The sequence below is a fragment of the Protopterus annectens genome, chromosome 3.part0 (genome assembly GCF_019279795.1).
Source record: "Protopterus annectens isolate FY-2018-M chromosome 3.part0, PAN1.0, whole genome shotgun sequence".
NCBI lineage: Eukaryota > Metazoa > Chordata > Ceratodontiformes > Protopteridae > Protopterus > Protopterus annectens.
Window position 1 is genome coordinate 488,633,438 of NC_056731.1, and position 22,476 is coordinate 488,655,913.

Sequence of the window (22,476 nt, forward strand, 5' to 3'; positions counted from 1 at the left end):
CAAACTGAAAGGCAGTTTTGCCCACTGTTAGTTGCACATGGATGGTCTCTGATGCTTCGTGTAATGCCACTAACCTAGAGGTGTGGGTGTCCTTGATGAATATGGATACTCCCCGTCCTTTTGTGGTTTGGTCTGAGTTTTGGGGCCGAAAAGCATGATATGAGGTATAACCTGGTAGTACTGGGGTGCTCTCGGGAGCCTTAAACCAGGTTTCTGTCACTGCACAGACATCAATGTTCTCCATACTGAGGAGGGCTTCAAGAGCGTGCATCTTGAGGTTTAGACTTCTGGCATTGAGCAGCATTACCCTTAGTTTCTTTCTACTTGTGTTGTCTAAGGAGGTGGGTTTGTCTTTTGAGCCTTGCCTAAAAAAGGCACTATGTGGGTGGCAAGAGCCTTTGCCAATATCCGAAAACCCAGGGGTGACAGGTGCAAGCCGTCCCTTGCGAAGAAACGTGACTTGTCGAGCATGTCATCCCGGGCAGACAGATACTGGATCCCCTTTGAATGACACCAATACTTAAGTCAATTGTTGAACTTGATCATTTTGTCTTTATACTGAGGCATCATTCTTGGTGAGGGTAAGATGCTGCTCAAGGTCAGGGTCATACCGGCCTGGGCTACGTGATCAGAGAGCTCCTCTATGTCTCTTTTCATGTAGTCCAGGGAGGTACGTCTCAGGTCATTCACACCAGCATGGACAATGACTGAGTCATATTTGTACTTGCTGTGGAGTTACCTGAGTGCTTGTGTTATGTGGCGGATTCTAGCGCCCGACAGGCAGCTCACTGTGACCTTTTCTTTGTTCAGCCTGGTAAGCGGGACGTCAGTGTGTCTGACTATAGAGTCACCTATTACAAGTGTATCAGGTATGTTGTTGAGCCTTAAGGGCTGTGGCTGTTTGGCACACTGACTTTGTGAGCTATGTGTTGCCTGTGTTTTATTTTGAGGTGGCGGTCACTTGGGTGTCTGCTTTGGAGGTCTCTGCTGTTTTGGCAGATTTTTATTTAGAGCCTCCGAGTATGTTTTTGTGTGTTTATGTGTTTGGTCTGCAGTTGTGGTAGGACTATGTGAGACTGGATTTGTGGTGTGTGTGGTTACCTTCCCCTCCTGACTGGTAATGTTAGTACTGAGTCAAGAGAGCTCAGCCTGCAGTTTGGCTATATGGTTGCATCTTTCACATATATTTGTACTTGGGAGGAGGAGAGGGTTGTCTGTGTACATGAGGCAGTTGTAACATTGCCTCGAGATTCCCAGATTCACCAGCTGGATTGGAGAGGAAACCAGTAGCTGACCTTTGGACATGCTAGAATAGTATAGGGAACTCCTTTGCAACTGAATCAGAAAGGACCAATAGGGGATAAAGTACTCTAGGGGAGTATATGAGGATGTAGTGCTTATTTAGATTATTAGTGCTTAATTTATAGAAATTGCTTATATGAGCAAGTGCAGGGTTTTAGGTTTAGAATAGAGTGTTTAATTTGAGAGTTAGAGCAGTTCCAAGGGAAAAAGTGAAGAGTAGACTTTGTGAAGCCAGGAATAGTTAAACCCGATTAACCAGCGCTGCCTGATGTGCAAAATCGTGCAAAGCCACGCTAAGCAATTTTTATACCAGGGAGAACAAAAGGATAGAAATTAGCCCAATATGGCCAATGAGCTACAAGTTGCAGGGCTGGGACCACTCGTACAGGGACAGATAGGCTGCTCAGAGTTCCCTCTCTCACAGTGAACAAGGAAGCCACCTAACTATTCAAGTATGATATGGGCAACACAGGAACCTTAACCACAGTCCTGGATTCAGCAAAGCCTGAAAACCAGACTAGACTAGTACAGAAAGGCGGGAAAGCAGGGAGATTATTTTTGTATTTTTTCTTTTTTCACAGATAACAGAAATGCAGCAACTTAAATAACTCTAAATACACAGAGGAGGCTAGTGCACTTGAGTGTGTAGCCTACAACTATGTTACAGATATACAAGCAAAAACGACAAACAGTAACTTTTTAAAGTGCAACAATAAATTTTAAGTACAGTAAGCAATGCAGATATCAGTAGGGTTCCACAGAAGCACTGAATAACCGCTTTTTCAGCGGAATTAGCGTTTCAGGGATACAACAAGAAAGAATCAATACTTAACCATTTCCAAAGTCTCTCTCTGTCTCTCGGCCGCTTGTAGGACTCTGCAGGGCACCACGAGGAGCTTTGCTGAGCTGTATACAAGCACAAAAACTGCGCTAAGTGATTTTTATACCAGGGAGAACAAAAGGATAGAAATTAGCCCAATATGGCCAATGAGCTACAATTAAAATTAAAATACGTTTGACATACCAACTTTGATAATACAATATCAGTAATTCTCTAACACATTTTTTGGTTTGGTAGGAGTATACAAATAAACCAGAGTTGCTATGCTACTCATATGAACCTTTTGACTGAATTTTATTAGCAGTGCTACTGACTTACATTCCCAAATCTAGTATGCAATTTATGATTGTTTTAAATATTTCATCGCACTCAGTATTGATTTACAGTCTTCAGGCATTTATTTTATAACTCAGATTGACTTTAAATCCGTATATGTATTACTCCCATCTGTATCTATGTGCATTATGTTAACCTACTTTCAAGTTGGTTACATCTTGTGTCTTTACTATGTGGCCTGGGTCATGGCTGAAAATCACCCTTATAGGTTCATAGGTTGGTACTGGGCTATCTACCTGAAGGCATATATTAGCCCAGCCACGTTGTGCGGTATTCACCACCCCTTTAGTAGCTCCCTAGACCCTTGTACTTGCAGCTAGTACCCTTGGATAAGTTCATTTTCCAGCTTAACAAATTCAGAACAAATGCATCCCTTATCATTCCTGTCTTACATAAATTTCTTTCCAGAATTTTAAGACCAATTCTTTTCCAACTGGATGGCCTGGTTTGCGGCCCACTTGGCTATCCTATGAGCTGTTCGGTTCTCAGAATTATGCCAGTCCCTGAGACACATTTCAAGTATTCTTTCTCTGTCTATCTCTGTCACTCTCTATTGCTGCAGAGTAGCCCAGCAGCTGCAGGAATCATAAACCTGAAAGGGAAAATACAACATCTAGCTGTTCATAGACTGTTGTTAGTCCATTGTTAATGACATCAGCACAGTATATTGGAGGTCTTGGGTATGAGTCCCAAATAAGAGCTAATTTTATCTTTTCATAGCTATGACTGTAATAGTGCCTAAACAAAGGGCTTTGTCTGTATTTGTCTGTGCGTGTTTGAAATTTGACCAGTAGCTGAAGGTTAATTTTTCAAATGAACCTTCCCAGGCAGCACAGCCTTCTACCTAGAAGGTGAATAGCACAGACACTTCTGATCGAGTTCTAGATCTTTTGGACCTATGCATACCTGTTACAGTTAAATTAGCATGTCTTTTGAGAGAGTATTTTCCTTATAGGTCTGGGAATCAGCAGCAACTTTTGCATGATCTTCATTATGAGATCCTTTTAAATGTGTTCCTAGTACAGATGGCTGTTTTCTTGCATTTAGAAGAGGTAATGTTAATGGAAATGACTGTGTGCTCTTTTAGGTCTATTTGCTCTGAATGGAAACATAGCAGATATAAAGTAATTCCTCTTCCTAATTTTTGAAAGTTGCTGCAGAATGTGTAATTGTTATTGAAAGTATTTTACCTGAAAATATAAAATGTATTTATTTAATAATGTTGGCTTGTTTTATTTCATTTTCTCCAGGTGGCAGTGATTGCACTCTGTCTATTTTATTATACATACTATGTCCAACATTTCATTTTGGCCCTGGATGTTATTGATCGTTTTCAAAGAGTCTACTTCCAGGAATATGTGGATCTCCAATTTCTTTCATTCTGGAGCAAGGTAAAAGCAAACTCCAAAAACATGCAGCATATAAAAGTAATATCATTTTGCAATATCTTTTTGTTTCTCCATTGAGCTATAGTGGATATAAAAAGTGTACACACCCCTGTTAAAATGCCAGGTTTTTGTGATATAAAAAAATGAAACAACAATAAATCATTTCAAAACATTTCCCATCTTTAATGTGACCTATAACCTGTACAATTCAATTGAAAAACAAACAGATCTGTTAGGGGAAAAAATATAAAAAATAAAAAAGCGTACAATAAGCTAGTTGCATAAGTGTGCACACCCTTAAACTAATACTTTGTTGTGTGTGCACACCCGTAAACTAATACTTTGTTGAAGCACCTTTTGATTTAATTACAGCATTCAGTCTTCTTGGGTACACACCTGCCATTAATTAAAGAGACTCTGATCAACCCAAATAAAGTTTAGCTGTCCTGGTAGGATTTTCCTGACATTTACTTAGTTGCCTGCTACAGCAAAAGCCATGGTTCACAGAAAGCTTACAAAGCATCAAAGGGATCTCATTGTTGAAAGGTATCACTCAGGAGAAGGGTACAAAAATTTTTCCAAGACATTGGATATACAATGGAACACAGTGAAGGGAGTCATCAAAAAGTGAAAAAAATATGGGACAACAGTGATGTTTCAATGAACTAGATGTCCCAACAAAATTGATGAAAAGACAAGATGAAAACTGGTCAGGGAGGCTGCCAAGAGACCTACAGAAACACTGAAGGAGCTGAAGGAATTTCTAGCAAGTACTAGTTGTGTACTACCCATATTCTCCATATGTTTGGACTGTGGGGTAGGGTTGCAAGACTTAAGCCTTTTATTAGACAGAAAAAACATCAAGGCCCGGCTAAAATTTGCAAAACAATACATCAAGTCTCTCAAAAGCATGTGGGAAAATGTGTTAGGGTATGATGAGATCAAGGTTGAACTTTTTGGCTACAATTTCAAAAGCTACATTTGGCGCAAAAACAACACTTTGCATCACCAAAAGAACACCATCCCGACAGTGAAGCATGGTGGTGGCAGTATCATGCTTTGGGGTTGCTCTTCTTCAATTGAAAGTGGGGCTTTATTCAAGATGGAGGGAATTATGAATAGTTCCAAATACCAGTCACTTTTGGCCCAAAACCTTCAGGCGTCTTGCTGGAAAGCTGAATATGAAGAGGAATTTCACCTTTCAGTATGACAATGACCCCAAGCATACATTCAAATCAACAAAAGAATGGCTTCACTAGAAGAAAATTAAAGTTTTGCAATAGCCCAGTCAGAGCCCAGATCTAAATCCAATAGAAAATATGTGGGGTGACCTGAAGAGGGCTGTGCACAAGCGATGCCCTTGCAATCTGACAGATTTAGAGTGCTTTTGCAAGGAACAGTGGGCAAATATTGCCAAGTCAAGATATGCCATGCTGATAGACTCCTAACCTTTATGTGTGTGTATATTTAAAACATGAAAATACAACAAAAACTACACATTTTAATTGAAAATAGGTGGGGGATATGCCCCCCACACCCCCCCTAACTATATATATCAACTCCAGGGCGCACAACATTGGGGAGAGGGGCAACTCCCAGGTTTTTGCCTTGAATACTGGTTGTCAACCAAATGAGCTGTCGACCAAATGAATGTCGATCAAATGGTCTGTCTATCATATGAAGTAGACCCATATATATATATATATATATATATATATATATATATATATATATATATATATTTCCATATAAAATAGATAATATAAACAGTGACAGACTACACATACACATGCAGGTGTACACACACACACACACCCCATACTGGTTTTGAAGGTATTAAATCAATTACACACACACACACACACACACACACACACACACACACACACACACACACACATATATGTAGTACATTCTGTAGCACATTTCGATTAAATCCCATACCTTCTTGTTCCATGCTGTGGCAAATTCAACACAGCAGTGAAACAATCCTTGCTGTTGTTATTTTAGCTAGTTCTTCATGGCCATTCTTGAGATATCACTAGTACTTGTCACAGTGGATCATGTCATTGTGATCAAGTGCATACCTCTCAACCATATTGAATTACTCAGTTTTTACCAAGTTTTGGGGTCCAAATGAAGGGGCGCCATGAATCCGAGTGGCACCCCTTCATTTCTGATTTTTTTTTTCATTTATTTTTTTAATGTTTTCAAATACCACGCTGTCGGGGCTGACATCATCACGTGTGCGATGATGTCAGCTCCATCAGGGCTACCAGCCAGTCGGAATTGACCTCAAGGAGCTCACATTTCTTTCCGGCTGGTCTGGCTGCAAGTGCGAGTAGGAAATCTGTATTGCAGCCATTTTAACAGCAACAGTAGCACTCCAGCTCATTTTGGATTACAGTCATTCGATTTAACAGCAACAGCACTCCTCTCCAGCTCATTTTGAAATGCATGAACAGCCACGCTCATTTTGGATTACAGGGAGCCATTTGATTTGGACGCTTAACAGCAACAGCACTCCAGCTCATTTTGAAATGCATGAACAGCTCGTTTTGGATTATAGGGAGCCATTTGATTTGGATGCTCATTTTGGAATTAATGCAAACAGGTTTGAATCAACCAAATCAGTGTGTGTGTGTGTGTGTGTGTGTGTGTGTGTGTGTGTGTGTGTGTGTGTGTGTGGGTGTGTTGGGGATAATTGAATGTTACCAGTTATAGCTTTACAAAGAACTGGAATATGCAATGCAATGTTATAATATGTCTTTTGTTCTTTTAGGTGGTTCAGGTCAGAATACTTCATAAATATTGTCCAGAATGCTTACATTACATTCCTAATTTATATTTTGAAAACTTTTTCAGGTACATTACTGCAGATATTGCCATTCTGAATCATTAAAGTAATTAAATATTAAATGAATTGCTAGATTAATTGATCTATATCAGACAGATATAAGGAAGAAATTAATAGGAATATACAAGTAGCTGGCACCTTCTATACGCACTGACCGCTTTTACATTCTCCATGTTATTTACTTTTTTTTTAACAATGGGTTGAAGGCATTTGTTCTCATCCTCCACAATTGCCTAAGGTCTGTCTATATAACTATATATAGATGTGTTTCTTACCGGAATATTAAATTTGATTTAAGATTAGTATAAGAATCAGATTTACAAATACATTAAAGACAGCAAAGTATACTTCCTATTTGCATTGTAACAGGCACTCTTGAAACCACATCCTAAAGCCTTCTCTGAAATGTAGTGGCCCAAAGAAATGGAAAACAGAACCTGCTGTATGCTGGTGCCATCCTGCTGGTCATTGTTTCTTAAGGCCCACCAATGCAGAAATATAGTAAAAAGTGATTTCACTGGCCTCACTATGCTACAAATACCAGTTCCAACTTGTTTCTACCCATCTGTGTGAACCATTTGAGCATGTCATTTCCTCAGCTGCTAGAGTCCGACAATACTAGGTATCAGTTCCAGCCCTCCCCATAGAAGGAATGCAGTGAGAGCTATGGTGAGAAGTGACAACTGAATTCACTAAATGATAGCCTTTAAGTTTCAGTCTTCCTATTTTTTAGGAAACTGCTGATTTGGCATGGTGGAATGTTGCTCTGATTGTAGTGCATAGGGTCCTGGGTTCAAGACTTGCCAGTGAAATGCATGGTGGTAACACAACATTTTATTCTAGCAGCTTTCCAAAATTATACAAGCAATGGTTAAATTGTCTCCCAGGTACGTCCCTAGCCACCACCACTTGTGAGCTTTGTCCAGGTTTTTTGTTCTAAGTGCGAGAAGCTGTGCAAGATGCCACACTACTGTCATTCTATTTATAGTGTGAGTGTTGAAGTAGACTTTTATGATGGAAATGTTCTGAATTGGGCAGTTTTGTCATTATTGATTCATGCATTTTGTTTCATTGCCTACAGTACAGCCTACTGGAAAAATTTTCAAACAATACATTTAAAATGCACTCTAACAAGTGTGTTGCATTATACAACGTATATAACTTAAAGTCAGGAAGGTGCATCAAAGAAAAGAACACATATATGTTTCTTGTTTGTGTGCAAGGGGCCAGTGATTTGAAAGCCCGAAGGTAATCTTTATCCTCCACTGGCCAGATGCATTTTCTTTGGATATGGTGTGGGTTTCAGTGCTATTTCAATGAATGTGAGTTTCAAGGGCAGAGAAGTTTTAATGCCAAGTCTATTTTCATTGAGACAGTATTGCTTTGTTTAGCAGATGTCAAAATAAAATACAAATAATCACTGTAGAAGTAAAGCAGTATGCACACATTAGTGTTTATGGTAAATGGGGCAAAATCACCAGGTAATGGGACATTAGAATGGCTGCAGGGGGGTCAGTGGTGCCATACTTTGGTTGTCTGTTCTTCAGTTTGTGTTTGAAAGTTGATATGCCACAATTCCATTGGAGTGGGTGTGGTTACATAATTATGTATGCAAATTAGATGTTAATCAGCACACAGATTTGTACCTATTTTTCATGGGCCTCGTCCAGATTTTTGATGTTTTTAGGTTGAGAGGTATGATCAAGTGCCATCAAAACCACTGCCATCTTTCAGGCATTGTACTTAAGTGGTTTATCTGTTACCTCTTAGACTGCTCCCACTGAGTGACTTTGAGCATTTATTCTTCCTCATTGCATAATCTGTGATCTGTGTTTTGTGATGATTTTATCCTGAATCCATTGCCTTTCATTTTGTATTTTCTGCCACTGAGTGATGTCATCACATAGAGACGTGTTGCTGTTGTTAGACTGATGATGACACTCAGTACTACCTCTCCTTCTCTAACGAGTAGATATCAGTTCATGACTCCCTTGAAAACTGTTTGGGTTCATCTTCAATTAGTTGGATGAGAATCAGTTATCTGAGACTCAGTGTTGCTAAAATGGATGTGATCTTGCATATGGTAGTAAGGTCCTTTACTTCTTATTATCCCACTGTTTCTGTCAAGACTGTGTGTTATGGATGGGATCTTGGACAATGTGCTGTCATATAGGGGCCAGGAGAAGGCAGTTGTAAAATCATTTTTATGCATGTTGTTCACAAAATCCATAACAATAAGGAATTCAAACATAAGAATCATACATATGTGAGCATAAGGAATGTGTATATCCTAGAAGATACAGATGAGATGTTCCAATGATGTAAAACTCAAAGTATGTAAGAGTAGGAAGAAAATTTTTTAAAACAATCATAGAAAATACAAGACTGCTGGGCTATGTGGACATTTATGCCTTGCCAATACGCTCTGTTAGACCTTGCCTACTTTTTCAAGTAACAATAGACCAGTGATGCTGGAGATGAATTTGCAAATACAAATCTAATTGTCTAACTCACATTTGATGGAAAATACTGTGCCACATTGTTTGTTAATTCTATATTGCTATTTTGAGTTATTAATGTACTTAATCGTGTTCCGTCATTGATGCTGCTAATTATTATGTTCTTTTGTTAATTATGTACTGCTGCTGGGTAATGACTGAAATAGGCCAGCAGACCAGCTCACCTATCTGGTTAATAAATTGAAAAAAAATAATGAATCTGGAGTGGAAGCTTGTTCCAAAGAAGACTAGTCATCATGTGACAAATCTGTGTTTTCACTATGATTCAATATCTTCATGTTGAAGTGGGGTGCTGTTTATACTAAAAACTGGGTTGAGGTATTTTTACCAAATATAACAATATTGTACTTTTTAACTTTTACTTTTGGCTCATTTTCTGTGCATCAGCTATTAAGATTCAAAAGTTCAAGATGTAGCTCCTGTATCAGCCCAGTTTATAATTATCTGCAAACTTGGTTAAGCAGAGATTTCGTTTTTTGATTGGGTGACCAGAGTTCTTAGAACAGATCCCCAAGGAAGTGCACAGGTTTACCTTCATGCTCTATGAGGATGCACCTCCCACCCTGAATGTGTGAGTTCTGTCCATCAACCAGTTTGCTCTCCATTTGTTATGTACCTACTTAGGGATCAATATGGAGCACATTTTGCTTGTTAATTATGCAAAAATGGAGTATGGTATCAAATGCTTTGGTGAGGTCAGTATATAGCGTATCTGAGCTAAATTGTGTCTCGATGAACATTTCAGTGTTATAGCATAGTTTCATTGCCATATTTATAAATAAATTCTGTAAGTTTGAAAACCTACTGAAGTGTTTTTGATCGCTAAAAGTTTAATGACTTAAGAATGACTTTCGTGTTACCTGCTTTGGTACTTCACACAATGTGAGGACATCTCTTTGGTTGCCTGTGCTCTGTCTCTTTGAATCTCTTGAACTGTAACTGCCTAGATCTCAGCTTGCCTGACATAATCTGACATGGCTGTAGCCTATGCAGAACCCCTCAGCCAGGTTTGTAATTGGGTACTATCCATTATGATTCTATTTCTTCTGTACTAGGGGGTATGCACTGCCTGCTGTCTGACTTGGCTTTAGCATTTCAGAACTCCCCATACAAGTACCTCCCATTATGAGTCTGTTACTTCTGAGCTGTAGTGTTTGCACTGCCTGCTGTCTGGCATGTCTGTGGTATGCAGAGCTCCCCAGACAGTTTTTTAACTGGGTACCTCCCATTATGATTTTGTTATTTCTGAGCTATGGGAACTGCTATTGTCACCTCAGGATTATGGTCTTTACAAATAACTTATCCAGATGTTATTTAATACAAGTCCTGTTTGTCTTAAATACTTATAGTACCCAGTCAGCAAGCTCACCAGTCCATTCCATTCAGCTAGATAGGGCTTTCTAGTGGATCCTGGATCATATTCTTATTCTTCTTCTTTCAGCTGTTCCCGTTAGGGATCGACACTGCAGATCATCTGTTTCCATTTCTTCCTATCCTCTGCATCTTGCTCTGTCACACCAACTACCTGCATGTCCTCTCTCACCACATCCATAAACCTTATCTTAGGCCTTCCTCTTTTCCCCTTACCTGGCAGCTCCATCCTTAGCATCCTTTTCCCAATATACCCAGCATCCCTCCTCAGCACATGTCCAAACCAACACAATCTCACCTCTCTGGCTTTGTCTCCTAACCGTCCAACCTGAGCTTACCCTGTAATATACTGATTCCTAATACTGTCCATCCACGTCACACCCAATGCAAATCTTAACATCTTTAACTCTGCCACCTCCAGCTCTGACTCCTGCCTTTTTGTCAATGCCACTGTCTCCAACCCATATAACATAGCTGGTTTCACTACCCTGTTGTAGACCTTACCTTTTACTCTTACTGGTACCCATGTGTCACAAATCACTCCTGACACTCTTCTCCACCCACTCCACCCTGCCTGTATTCTCTTCTTCACCTCTCTTCCACAATCACCATTACTCTGAATTGTTGATCCCGAGTATTTAAACGTATCCACCTTCACCAACTCTCCTCCCTGCATCTTCACCATTCCTCTATCCTCCCTCTCATTCACACACATATATTCTGTTTTAGTTCTGCTGACCTTCATTCCTCTCCTCTCTAGAGCATATCTCCACCCGCCCAGGGTTTCCTCAACCTGTTCTGTACTCTCACTACAGATCACAATGCCATCCGCAAATATCATAGTCCATGGGGTCACCTGTCTGATCTCATCTGTCAATATCCAATGGGCATTTATCCTAGCAGGTTGCTGTTCTGCACAGTTCAGTAACTCTCGAGTTATAAAAGTGCTTCACTCTGACCTGATTTTGCAGACGATGAAGACTTACTGATGCAGAGGGTTTTCTTCAATATAGAAATATAGAACTTATAATGTACATATTGGCTGTAAGCCCAGCTCCATGGCATAGTGGGATGAAGCCCTGATTATGACCCAGATGACCTAGGATTATTTAGTGGCTGGGGAACTGGAGGAGCTGAATGAGGTTGGGAGTGAGTGTTACACATCACCTTCCACATTTGGACTAGTCTGCTGCAATACTGACACCTGCTGGAAGGAGGCTGGGGTGCAACATGCATCAGCACAGGCCAGGGACTTGGTTGTGCCATGCACATTCACAAGAAAACCATGATGGGGCATGAGCAGAAATGCACATACCTACAAGAGAAAGGGTAGCGGGCCTTCATGACAGCACTTGAAATGGGGGATAGGCTAGAAAATGGAGACATTCCCTCATGGCTGCCTGGTTTATGGCCATGCCATGAGTAACTCTTCCCGTAGTACTGAGAAACACATGGCAGAATGAAGGCAGCTTGAATGTTAGCCTACTCTGATCTGATGACAGTAGAGAAAAACTCCTCAGCAAATTACAAATTTTTTTACTAAATGCAGTGTAGTTTACACACAGTAATTCTGAACAAACATATATATACAGCAGATCTCAGTGGTGGGGGCTCCAGGTGAAATTATATCTGTTTTAAAGCTTTTACAAGTTTAGTTCATAAAAGGCTGAAAAGAAAGCATTCAGCTTATAAAATATCATTAAATACTGAGAAGCAGTGGGGCCCAAGTGTTTGTACCAAAATGAGTAAATCGATAAGTGTTATTAGAGTTTATAATATGAGCAGTTATAACTATGAACAGCTTTCTGACATTTTCATTTCAAGGAGTAGAATCTTAAACACTTTTAATATTATTTATTACATGAGTACATAAATCGATTCTCAGTTAGAGCGTCTTCTGTGTGGCGACATGTGTGAATGGGCATTCCTTCGTTGAAGGTTGTGCATTAGGCCTGGCAAGCCAGTACGTAAAAATCTACTGCCAATCATTAGTGGACTGGAGTTCCGCTGTGGCGACCCCTAACCGGGAAAATCCGAAAGACACAACAACAACATAAGTACATAAATAAAGCTACTGACACTAGTGGAAACAAACATTGCTATTGTCAGTACATATGGTTTGAGATTTTCAAAAGGCTACAGTGTAATTATTTATAATATGCAGTAAAAGTTTAAAAAATATTGAAAGAGGCATGTTAAGAAAGAAACCTATCATCATCTGAAGGGGATTCTTAAAATGTCCTTGCCCCTTCTTTTTCTGCACAATCCGTGGCTCAAATAATGCTCAGATTTTCTCACATGCCTGTATTCTCTCTCTTATTCCAGATGAGGGTCCACTAACTGTTTATAAAGCAATATAACAAATTCCCATCATTAATCTCTCTGTGCCTCTCAGATTAACACTTGTCTTCTAACTGCTGTTTTGTACTGAGTTTTGATCTTGTAAGTTATCTTCAAGTGCTATGTCTCTCCCTGTGAACTTTTCTTTTTGTGAGTTTCGCCCTAAAAGTGCATTACTTTCCAATAACTGTAAGCTTGTTTTGGTTTGTCCATTTTATCAGTCTTGCCAAGTCTTGCCTCAGCTCCACATATTTCCCTTATTGTTACAGTTGCCACAGATCATTGTTTCATCTGCAAAAAAAAACATAGTATTCCTTCCAACTATACCACAGTATTAGTTACACAGATAATGAAGTGGCCAGGTCCAAGTACCAAGACTGGAGACCTCAACTAATAGCTTTCCTCATTCTCCCTGCATATTTATGTATTGTTACCTTCTGTGTTCTGTTTTTACATCCAACATTTTACCTAGGTTGCCATTTTATAAAGCACACCTATGGTGAATAACTTCTGTATCACTCTGATGGTTCAGAGTTGCAACCCACTCTCAAAAAATCCATTTATGTCACAGACACAGCCCTTGCCCAATCAACCACTGTGATCATCTACTCTAAGTAGCCTCTTAGCTATGGTTTTCATGACATTCATTTTAGAAATGCATGCCACTTTGGGGCCTGTACAAGAATCTGTGTATATTCAGTAATTCTGATCTACAGAAATATTTCCATAATGTTTTCTGTTACAGAGGTTGGCTTAACTTGTTGAACATTTGTTGCCTCCAACTTAGGTTGATCTTTTGGAAAAGGTACCTTGTTCACTGTTCTCCAAGACACAAGGGCCACTGCATATTTAAATGACTATGTAAATGCTACAGTCACTTTTTTACTATTTTTACCTTTCTCTGGAGTGAATCTATTCGAACCACATGATCTTGCCTGCCTTTTCTTTATAAGAATTTGCTACTAACACCCATTTCTGTAAGAAAAACATTGAATGGTCCACAACCACTATATACAAGTTGTAAATTTTGATGTAATTACTTTGTCTGAATTCTGTGAAAGCTCAGCAAAATATGTTTATTAAGTACTTCTGTCTTTTCCTTGTCACCATAAATCCACAACTGACCCCTTTGTCAACACTTATGATCATGTCTACCTTATTTCTTTATTTAGAAAATGTTTTATTTTTCCTTTAATCTCTTCTCCATTTGCACCTTCACTCTTCAAACCATCTTTTCTTCTTTTTTTTTTTCTTTCCATTTGTAAAGTTTTCACTGTGCCTCTGTTTGCCATTTGAGAAGAAAACTGCAATAAACTGGGAGATTGTTACTTTTTTCCCAAAAAGAAAAAAAAAAGCATGAAGAGGGAACTTAGCTGTATTACAACTATATCAAATAAAAAATGCAAACAAATAATTGTTTGTTGTTTAATTGTGCACTGCACTTGCCTTTTTAGTAAAATGTAGTATGGGAAAGAAAACTTGTAAAATGGTGCATCATTTCATTTGCAGTTGTAAAACTGTATTACACTTTAGAAAGGAGAATGATGCTTGCCTCAGAAATGTGTGCACTTTTGCAAAAACTAATATTTGCTGGAAGTTGCTGAATTGGGTCACATGTTATTTCATTTGGATACTAGCTTCTCAATCTTAACTTTCCCCTCTGAGCATGCAACTATGTAAACAAGAAGCATTTTCCAAAATCTAAATCCAAGGAGTAGCCACAGGAAGTCCTGCTTGGGACTTACATAAGCAGAGGCAATATTTTCACTGAAGCCAGTCAGCACATTCACTGCTGAAGAATATCTATGGAGAAATAGTTAAAGGTGTATTATAGTGCTTGTGAGTAATATTGTTTTTTAAAGGCAGTGACAGTAAAGACAAAATGTATTATTCAGATGTTAGACTTTTATGAGCATTTTCTTTGTGCGCATTTTACTTTCCATTTCCTGTGCAAGTTCTGTACAGCTGCATATTTATTTGGAAAAAGAAATGCTTTAATTTATTTCAAGTAAAGATTATTATTTTACTTGGAAGGTTTGTAACTGCTGTTTTGCTTACCTTAAGGGCTTATGCATTTTTTTGGTTAAACTAACTGTGGATATCCACTATTCCAAGTGATATCAGACTACTTTTGTGATTCAAAAAGTCAAGGTTTGCTTATTTTAAGAGCAAACAGTAATTTGTGTTCTTAGTTATACATTGTGCTTTAAAGTTTGAGAAAGAGGGAATTGGTACTGGAGCGTTCTTGTACCCCTCCCCCCAATTCTTCAAAATATTGTTTGAGAGAATGTTTGTGATAAAAAATAATCCTATCAAGTTTCCATTATTTTTGGTAATGCTGCACTGGGAGACAGTGGGCTCTCTGATTTGAGTGAAATCCTAGGGAATCAAGTATTATAACTTTGATCTGTAGCTATAGTATTATAATTCTGATCTGTAGCTATACAGTGCAACGCTAATTTGGGTAGGGCAATGTTTGGCAATTAACCAAGGCAGCAATGCACATTTATTGCATAAATAATTGCCCTTTTTATGTCAGCTGGTACGGGTAGTAAGATTCATACTCTCATACAACTGGTTTTGTTCTACAACATCTATTGGTAACAGTAATGTCGGAGTAAATTCCCATAGTCTCTGTACATTACAACCTTCTTCATGTATTTTAAATGGCAGCCTTTACTTCCTAACATCTCTGCATTGTTTTTAAGAACTGTCATATTTATCCATTTTGTGTTATTATAATAAACATATGACTAATAACATCCTTTTCAAAAAGAGCATTTAAAAACGGAAGTTCTGAAATTTCAATTAAATAAATAAGACTCCTAGAAAATGTGAAAACATGGTTTATATGTGCATTATGGTGTGTTTACTACGTATCTGAAAGTTATTGTTTCAGCAACAGTTTGTTTTTCCTCCACAGATGATGCGCTGTTTGCATGGATTAATTTTGTTCCTGTTACTTATCAAGTGTATTCATCTTCTGAGAGTCCACAGAGTGATGGCACCAACATTTTCAGTGCTGCGGGCATCTTCATCCTGCATCATTATGACAGTGGTACAGTATCCCTTACCAATAATATAGTGCACACTGAGTCAGGAGGCTCCATCATAGACAGGACTGGGTCTTGTGTACTACTGAAAGAATTTACAATCATTTTTATTTATTTATTTATTTACCGGGAAATTCAGACTGGATGCAGGTCCTTTTTCAGCGGATGCCCTGCCCGGGGAGAGAAGCTCCACATCATGTACATGATAAATAGAGATACAAAGTTGCAGCAATAGTAGGTTGTTGGCTTTAATACAATAACAAGATATTGATTATCAACAGTATGTACAGTAAATGTTGCAAGTTAAGATGGTTTCTTGTCGTTTATAATATTAGTAACAAAGCTGTCAGACAAGATGTTAAAGTATGTAAAGACAACTAGCTATTTCTGACTGTGGTTAGTAGTGGCGGTAGTATAGTTGGGTTAAGATTCTAGGTGGAGTGGGGGTAAGGGGGGGGTGTTAGTCTGGATTAGAACAAGGACAAAGCCAGTGCAAATTTAAGTGGAATGTGAGTGCAATCTTGAAAAGGCTGCTGGAAGGTGGAGTAGTTATAGAGGGTGGAAGATTGTTCCAAAGTTTAGATATGGTACATGAAAATATGGCTTCTCCTGCTGAGTTTTTGGGTTTGATAACAGTGAGTTGATTTTTGTTGCTTGATCTCAGGGGCCTAATGGAGTGATAGGGTTGGAGAAGGGTTTGAAGGGAAGGGATGTTAAGGGGGTGGTTAATAAGTTTATAAGTGAGGGTGAGTTGATTAAAGTGAAGGAGTTGTGGGAGTTCTAGCCAGTTTAGTTCTTTAAGGGCACTACAATGATGGCTGTGGTAGGAGGTTCCAGTGGCAAATTTAGCAATTTTGTTGTAACAAGCACCCAGCTTGTGTAGGTCTATCTGTTTAAGGTTGTAAGTATGGGGGATGCATAGAGTAAGGTGGATATTAGCTGGGAATTGGCTAATCTCCACCCTATTTACTATTTTATTGTAGAAGCAGTAGTACAACAATATTGTAAACTGTTCGTGTTATTTTAAGGTAGTTATAGCGCATGGTGTATACCTAGTTGACCAACACTCATACAGCTGCAACAGAATGATAGTAGACAGCAGGGAAAACAGAGAATCTTTTAACAGCAAAGCATGCTGCAGGCAAGATATTCTATAAAAGTCAGTTTACTGGGAAATAATTTGCGAGGTACAAAAGTTGCATGAGTTCCACTGATGAAAGAATATGCTAAACACTGCAGTTTTGTTCCTTGCTTAGTTTCCTCTGTAAAACAGTAGGATAGATGTAAGGCTATGCACTGAAAATCAAAATAAGTGTTAGTGAGAATATTTCAAGATGAAAATAAAAGGAAGTACCATAAAATAATGAAAATAAGGCATATACAAAACCAAACATAAACAGTACAATGAAACAAAGAAATGGGCAAATGGTGTTATAATAGCACTAATAAATATCAAAGAATCTCATCAGACTGTATACAGATTTAATCCTATAGCATATCAGATACTGTTTAAAATACAAGTTATATTGGAGTGAACTAGTTTTACATCTAAATAGCACATTATAAAACTGCTGCATAAGCAATGTATGGATTTTATTTTGCACCAGAACAAACAGGCTGTGGTTTTTATGTTTAATCCCTTTTGAATGCCGTGTTATGTGCCTCAGCTGTGAATATTTTAATGCAATACATTCTATACTGTTTATATCTTCAATAACTATATTGGCTGTCACGTGTATCAGTTAAGGGATAAGTAAAATTTTTCTTTTATCAGTTAATCGATAGGTACAGTTTTATCAGTTAAGGGATAAGTACAGGTTTTCTATTCCAAGTTAAGGAATAGGTACAGGTTTTCTAGTATCACTTGAGTCATAGGTACATTTTTTTCTGTTTTTTATCAATTTCAGGATTTGGTACAGTTTTTTCTATTATCGGTTAAGGAATAGGCAGCAGGATTCCTGTTACCATTTAGGGGATAGGTACAGGTTTTCTATTCTCAGTTAAATGATATGTACAGGTGTTCTGTTATCGCTTAAGGGATAGGTAATTATTACATTATCAGGTAAGGAATAGGTATGATTTTTCTGACAATGTTGTCACTTGAGTGGGGCAAGACTCGGTTTATTTATTTATTATTTTTTTATGGTTTTTTTTATTTTATTTTCAATTTAAAAGCATGAAAGTGTTGTCTAAAATTTACTTATGCTCAAATTACTTTAGATTTAAAATTTTATAGTGCAGTTAATACATTAACGATACAAACATCCTTATGTAATTTAGAAAATACCCTAGCATGAAAACAGAACTAAGGTATTAACATGTCATTCTATTTATTCTCTACCAGTTGGTAAGAGGCCATGAATAGCTCATTCTTGGCCTGTTAATTTATGACACAGTAACTAAAATCAGTTGCTTTGATGAAACCAGTGTCACTGCTCACTAAAGATCTCCTCTTGTATGGTCTTGTGACACCAAAAAGAGCAGACGTTCCTTTGCATCCAAGACTATTTCCTGCATGTTTTCTGATATGAAGATATTGGATGGATAGTAGATGATTACATCTGTCAACACATGAAAACTCAGAACAGCACTGAGAATTACATTAAGAACCCTGGAAATAGAACATAAAATTTTGACCTTTCTGTCAATGTCCACTGGATAGAGATTTTATATATCTGTATCTATATATCTATACATAGATATATGTGTGTGTGTGTGTGTGTGTGTGTGTGTGTGTGTGTGTGTGTGTGTGTGTATATATATATATATATATATATATATATATATATATATATATATATATTTTATATATATATATATATATATATATATATATATATATATATATATATATATATATATATATATATATATATATATATATATATATATATATATATATATATATATATATATATATATATGGCTCCCCTTCAGAAGACTGAAATATCACAATCTTGAAATTCATAAGACTGAAGACCAAAATCCTGAAAACTCAAAATCCTGAAACTCAAAATACTGAAAACACACAGAATACAAATAATGATAATATATCAGTACAAGGACACACAGAAACACATACAAAACAAAGCATAGCAGTTGTCACCAAGTATGGGCAGGGGGGCAAGCAAATATAGCAACTCCAAGATTGCACTTAGTGTAGTGAAGTGCAATCTCGGACTTGATATATTTAAGTACCAGGGGGTGTGGGGTTGCAGGGGGCTTGCCCCCCTCCTTATACTTGGTGGAAAGTAATATGGTTTATGTTGTTTAAAGTCAGTATATGTATGCTGTATATATATATATATATGGGATCGGTACTGATCCCCGAAGGAACTTTTCACCAAAGCACAAACAGCCAGGCATACTTCTGCGGAAGTGCTTTTTACCGAAAAAGCAGTTTCGTGGAAGTATGCCTGCAGCTAGAGGGAGTCGTGGGAGAATGACTGTTGCGGAGATCGTACTATGGTGCAGATAAGGGAATATTCCCTTTTCCTCACTGTACTGCGATCTTGGAGTGAGAATATTAAAGTAGGTGGGTGTGGGGGGTGTGACCCCACATGGGGGTTGCAGGGGGGCTTCCCCCCTGCATAAAAGTAGAATTATTGTTTGTTTTTTTTTAATGCACTTTAACAAAAGCGCTTTTTCGGTGAAAGCACTTTCGTTAAAGTGTGTTCGGTGATTGCGGATTTGGACTATTGAACTTTTGTTCAATAGTCCTAGATCCATATATATATATATATATATATATATATATATATATATATATATATATATATATATCTAGGTTCATAGGTAGTTACTAGGCTATCTGCCCGAGGGCATTTTTAAGCCTAGCCAGAGTGTGTCGGCTTTCGCCGCCCCATTGATTAATTAACTGAGCCTCTGTCAAGCAGAGCCAATGAAGTGATCCCAGGGGTCTATTTTCTGTTACCCATCCTCTCATCAAGGCTTCTCTTGAAGAGTGTTAGTGAAGGGCTCTGCCTAATGTAGTTAAGAATTTTGTTCCAAAGCATGAGGAGTCTCTGTGACAGGAATCTATCCCTCCAGCATGTTTTATTTATTGTTGTGGTGAGGTTTAGCTCACTAGAGTGCATGGCTCGCAGTGACTTGGATTTCTATATGTGGAGCATGTCCATCAATTTTGAGTTGGACATGGCTTTGTAAGTCAGTCAGAGATCACCTCTGAGTATGCGATATGCCACTGAGTACAGCCGGAGTTTTTTCAGTCGGGCTGCATAGGACATATGTTTGAGGCAAGTGATCCTCTTGGTGAGGTGCTTTTGTGGTCTTTCCAGCTGTTGGAAGTATCTTGTGAGGTACATCCCAAATGGGGCATTGTACTCTATGATGGGTCTGATGAGTGACAAGTAGAGGGGCACTATAACCTCTTTATTTCTAGGTGCGAACCACTTAGTAATTAGATGGGCCACATAGAAGGATTTCCTAACTACTTTGGCAATATGATTGCCAAGGAGAGATTACTATCTACCTGGGTCCCCAGATCTCTTATTACCTCTTCTGTATTAAGGGGGCTGCCGCCTATGTGGTAATTCATGGGTGTTTTGTTTTTCCCAGTTGGGATGACTATGCATTTTTTGGCATTTAGCTTGAGGCCATGACTTTGACACCAGGTGTCTGTCTCAGTAAGGCCTTTTTGAAGGATGTCCATGCAGGCTGGAGAGTCAATTATGGCTCCCAGTTTGCAGTCATCGGCGAACTTGGTCAGCCATAGTCCTCCTGTGTTTGCCTGTACTTCTGAGAAATATATGGCGAAGTAGGGGTCCCAGAACCGAGCCTTGTGGGACACCACTTGTGACTGGTTAAGAGTCGGACCTGGAGCCTGCTATTCTTACCATGTGAGTTCTGTCTGTAAGCCAGTTGGCAACACATCTTGTGACATAGGAGTTTATGTTCAGGCTGGTGAGCTTTTCTATAATACTCAAATGAGGAATGGTATCGAACGCCTTGGAGTGATCAAGGTAGGCTGTGTGAACCACCTTTCCATTGTCTATGGCCTTGGTGACTGTCTCGAAGAAGTCAACCAGTTTCAGTAGGCATGATCTGCCCTTAACAAAGCCAAACTGGATTGGGTCAAGTGTTTGGAGGTTCCCAATGTCTTTGTTAATGAGTTCCATGATGATGCGCTCCATAGCCTTGCAGACCAGGCTAGTCAGGCTTATGGGGCGATAGTTGCCAGGGTCAGTTGTGGCCCTTCCTTTGTGGAGCAGAATAACCATTGCTGTGTGCCATTCTATGGGCATGTAGCCTGTGGAGAGGCTGAGGTTGAACAGCTTGTTTAGGTGGGGGTTTAGTTTGTGCAAGACGGAGCCTGGGACACCATCTGGCCCCATTGGCGCTGTGTTTTTGGCTTTTGAAAGGGCTGTTTTCACCTCTGCTTCTGTGATTTCCAGGACACTACACTTTTCCAGTATTGTTGTGGGCCCTTTTGAAGGTGAGAAGGAGGTGAAGTTTGCACTGAATCTATCTGCCAGGATGTTGGCAATATCAGTAGGTTCAGTATATTTTGTGCTATTTTGCACTAGCTCAGAGCATATCTGCGAGTTGCCACTTAGATTCTTGACATAGCTAAAGAAGGCTTTGTGGTTATCTTTCGAATCCTTAGCTGTTTTTCTTTCAAAGTTAGCCTTGGATGATTTTATGAGGGACCTTAGTTTCTTACTGCTACTGATCAGGGATGTCTTTCCTTCTTGAGATTTGCTTTTTTTCTGAACTAGTTTCCTCCTTCTGTTGTATAACCTGTTTATGGCAGGGGTCCACCAGACTGGTTTCCTTCTCTTAGGGGAGTGAGTCTTGGTCTAGCTAGGGATGGCATCCATGCATCCTTGTAGGTGGAATTGTAAAGGATTCTGCATCTTAGGCAGTGTTATCCTTTAGCGTAGGGGCTGTGAAACTTACCGCCTCTGCCTTAAGTAAGGTGAAGTTTGCTTTAGAAAAATTTTTCACTGTGGTTTACATATATATATATATATATATATATATATATATATATATATAGATATATATATCTATACATATATACAGACACACACACACACACACACACACACACACACACACATAAACCAAAGGGTAAAAAGTACACACAGAGAAACCATTCATTAAAAACTGCAAAAAATACCAGGCCAAACTACAGTTTTCACTGTGTTATACCTTAAACCTCCTGCAAAGGAGGCCCAGTCTTTATGGTTACATTCAGGCCAGTTGGCTTTATTATATATAATGTGTTTTCAGGGTCATCAGCTATTGCCAATATTTGAGGGCAGCTAAACGTAAGCTGAGAATTTTGCTAGTACTTGGCAAAAGGAGGAATTAAGCTTTTCTCATCTACCTTTCAAGTGCATTTAGTATTCCACCTTTTTTTTGTCTTCATACTTTTTCACTTGTCTTATGTTTGAAATTCTCACTAGATTTCCTGTTCATCACCCATTCTTCCAGTCCATCCTAA

General features: G+C 38.6%; 1 protein-coding gene across 1 annotated transcript in view; it reads left to right on the forward strand.

Annotated features, from left to right (window-relative positions):
* Nucleotides 1-22,476, forward strand: part of PKD1L1 (polycystin 1 like 1, transient receptor potential channel interacting) — a 1,345,235-nt gene that overhangs the window by 1,167,220 nt on the left and 155,539 nt on the right. The window contains exons 50-51 of the mRNA XM_044065604.1: nt 3,730-3,870; nt 15,878-16,012. Coding sequence (XP_043921539.1) covers nt 3,730-3,870; nt 15,878-16,012 — 276 coding nt within the window. The remainder of the gene's footprint in view (nt 1-3,729; nt 3,871-15,877; nt 16,013-22,476) is intronic.